This window comes from Nannospalax galili, unplaced genomic scaffold (assembly GCF_000622305.1).
Source record: "Nannospalax galili isolate Female #2095 unplaced genomic scaffold, S.galili_v1.0 C49532703, whole genome shotgun sequence".
NCBI lineage: Eukaryota > Metazoa > Chordata > Mammalia > Rodentia > Spalacidae > Nannospalax > Nannospalax galili.
In genome coordinates this window covers 1-2,223 of record NW_008480173.1, presented here as the reverse complement: position 1 = coordinate 2,223, position 2,223 = coordinate 1, and the positions used below count along the sequence as shown (strand labels likewise).

General features: G+C 53.3%; 1 protein-coding gene across 1 annotated transcript; it reads right to left on the bottom strand.

Annotated features, from left to right (window-relative positions):
* Nucleotides 1-6: 6 nt before the first annotated feature.
* On the bottom strand, nucleotides 7-1,633 carry LOC103728521 (E3 ubiquitin-protein ligase PPP1R11-like; the record flags this gene model as incomplete). Its single annotated transcript, XM_008826509.2, has 2 exons — nucleotides 7-997; nucleotides 1,351-1,633. Coding segments are annotated over 2 exons (486 nt in total), but the record flags the coding sequence as incomplete, so codon positions are not given.
* Between the last annotated feature and the right edge of the window lie 590 nt (nucleotides 1,634-2,223).

Genomic DNA, 2,223 nt, shown 5'->3' with positions numbered 1-2,223 from the left:
CCATGCCCTCCCCTATCTCTTTGCTCTCCCCCTCTCTCTCCTTTCAGGGACCCAGGCCCTTGGGCCAGTGACACTAAGCTCAAAGGTTCAAGGCTGAGAAGAGGGTTGGCTCTAAGTCACCAGCCTCAAGCCAGCTATGTCAGAAAACTTACATCCCATCAAAGGCTGGGATTCAGGACATGACTATTTTTGGTTTCACTTTCCTGTGTGGATGACAAGACCTCTAACTCCACGTGGGGTGGTAAGGGGTAACGAGGGAAGGGCTAGGAGCCAGATGGTCTCATAAGACCCTCTATCCCAGAGGCAAGGACTAAAATTTAAGATGACCTAACTGCGCAAATGGGAGAACTGGAAGCCAGGATTCACACGCAGAGCTGGGTGCAGGATTGCCTGGAATCTGACTGGGACCCTGGCAGTGAAAGCTGGGGCGGTTGGAAACCCAGTGTCAGTGCTTGGGACTCAAATTGAGGGTGCAGGCAGCCCAGGTAACTGGATCCTAGGACAGGCAGTTTGGCAGTGAGAACAGGAACAGACTGGGACCAAGATGCCTGGATCCTCAGCAAGAGGGAAAACAGGAAGAATGAGGGCTGGGGGAACCCAGAAGCCTGGGTTCTGGAACAGCAGCAAGTCAGAACTCCAGGGTCTCTGTCCACCCTCCTCTTCCTCTTCTCTACCAGGCAGAAGAAAGGGAAGGAGGGGGTTAGAGAAGGGATCAGACCATGGGTTGAGTTCCCACGTAGCCAGATGGATACATGGGGGGCCAGGCAGACACAGGAATAGTGAAGGAGAGGGAGTTAGTGCTGCATAGGTCCTGGAGGGGGCTGGGAGGGGTCAGGAGGCTGGGGAGGAGTGGTCGGGGTTGGTCCTGGGGTTGTGTGACGCCGTCCTTTGCGATGACCCCGTACGCAGTGTGTGTGACCACAGCCTTCTTCTTCCTCCTCCTCGCTCTCAGTGGAGCTCTCACCAAAGGCCCGAGGTTTCTCATAAATACAGCAGCCTGGGTGTGGAGGAAGGCCAGTCAAAAAACAGGAATCCACTGTTCAGTCAGTTACATTCCCATCAGAGCTCTGTGAAAATTTTCAGTCTTCCCCTGCCTTCAACCCCAGGGACTGGGGCAGTCACTGTCCTTGTCCCTTCAGAGTCAAGGACTGGAAGATCCCTCCCCCCACTCCTGTCATGGCTTGCCTTTGGGCCCTGGCACCTCAGTTCTAGCCCCACCACTACCTCTCTTTTCCCTGAGAACCAAGAAAGTGAGGAGTTGGTAAGCATACATGAGGCCAGCTGACATGGGATGGTGGAAGGCTCACAGAGAAGCCAGCAGGCCAGGGCTGCCCCGGCTCAAGCACTCACATTTTGATGAACGGCGCCCCATGTGTTCATTGTCCACAGTGTCACTTGTCCATTCCACCTTTTTCTCTGGCTTCCGCTTCCGCAGTTTAATAGTTAGGCTCCGATTCTCCTGCAAGGGCAAGAGGTATGGGCAAGAGGTATGGGCCCCGCTGTCTAATCTCTGCACCTTTCCTATTTCCTCCCAAGGAACCTCCTCTCTTCTCTTCCTCAGCCCAGTCAGCACCACAGACAGCACTGGAGGGGCTGGTGCTGGGAGGAGACAAAGTAGGAACAGGTCTTCAACCTAGGTCATGAGGAGCACCATTTCCTGTTCCTGGTAACTACTGTAGTGCAAAAAAGACAACTCCTAACCTAGGGGAGGTGCCAGCAAGTCTTCAAAGGAAAAGAGAACCCTTGAGCCTCTCTGCCTTTCTTCCACATCATCCTTGGTGGTATTAACACATGAAAATTATTTTCTCATTCCTAGTAACTGTCTTTCATCTCCCTCGCTTTTCCCAGACCTCTTAATCCCAGCACCTGGAAGGCTGAGGCAGAGGCTAGCTTGGGCAATTTGGTCAAGCTCTGTCTCAAAAAACCAAAGCAAGGCTGGGGAGATGGCTCATTTGGTACAGTGCTTGCCCTGCAGGCATGAAGAACCTGAGTTTCATCCTCAGAAGCCATGCAAAAAGTCAGGTGTGGTAGTGCATGTTTGTAATTCCAGTATCAGGGAGGTGGCAGCGGTGGGCAGATTCCTAGGGCCTGCTGACCAGCAGCCAAGTGTAAATTGGTGAGCTTCAGGAAAGTGAGTCTCAAAAACAGGTAGACAGTGCCTGAGAAATAACACCCCAGGTTCACTTCTGGCCTATGCACATGTGCATTCGCGCGCGCGCACGC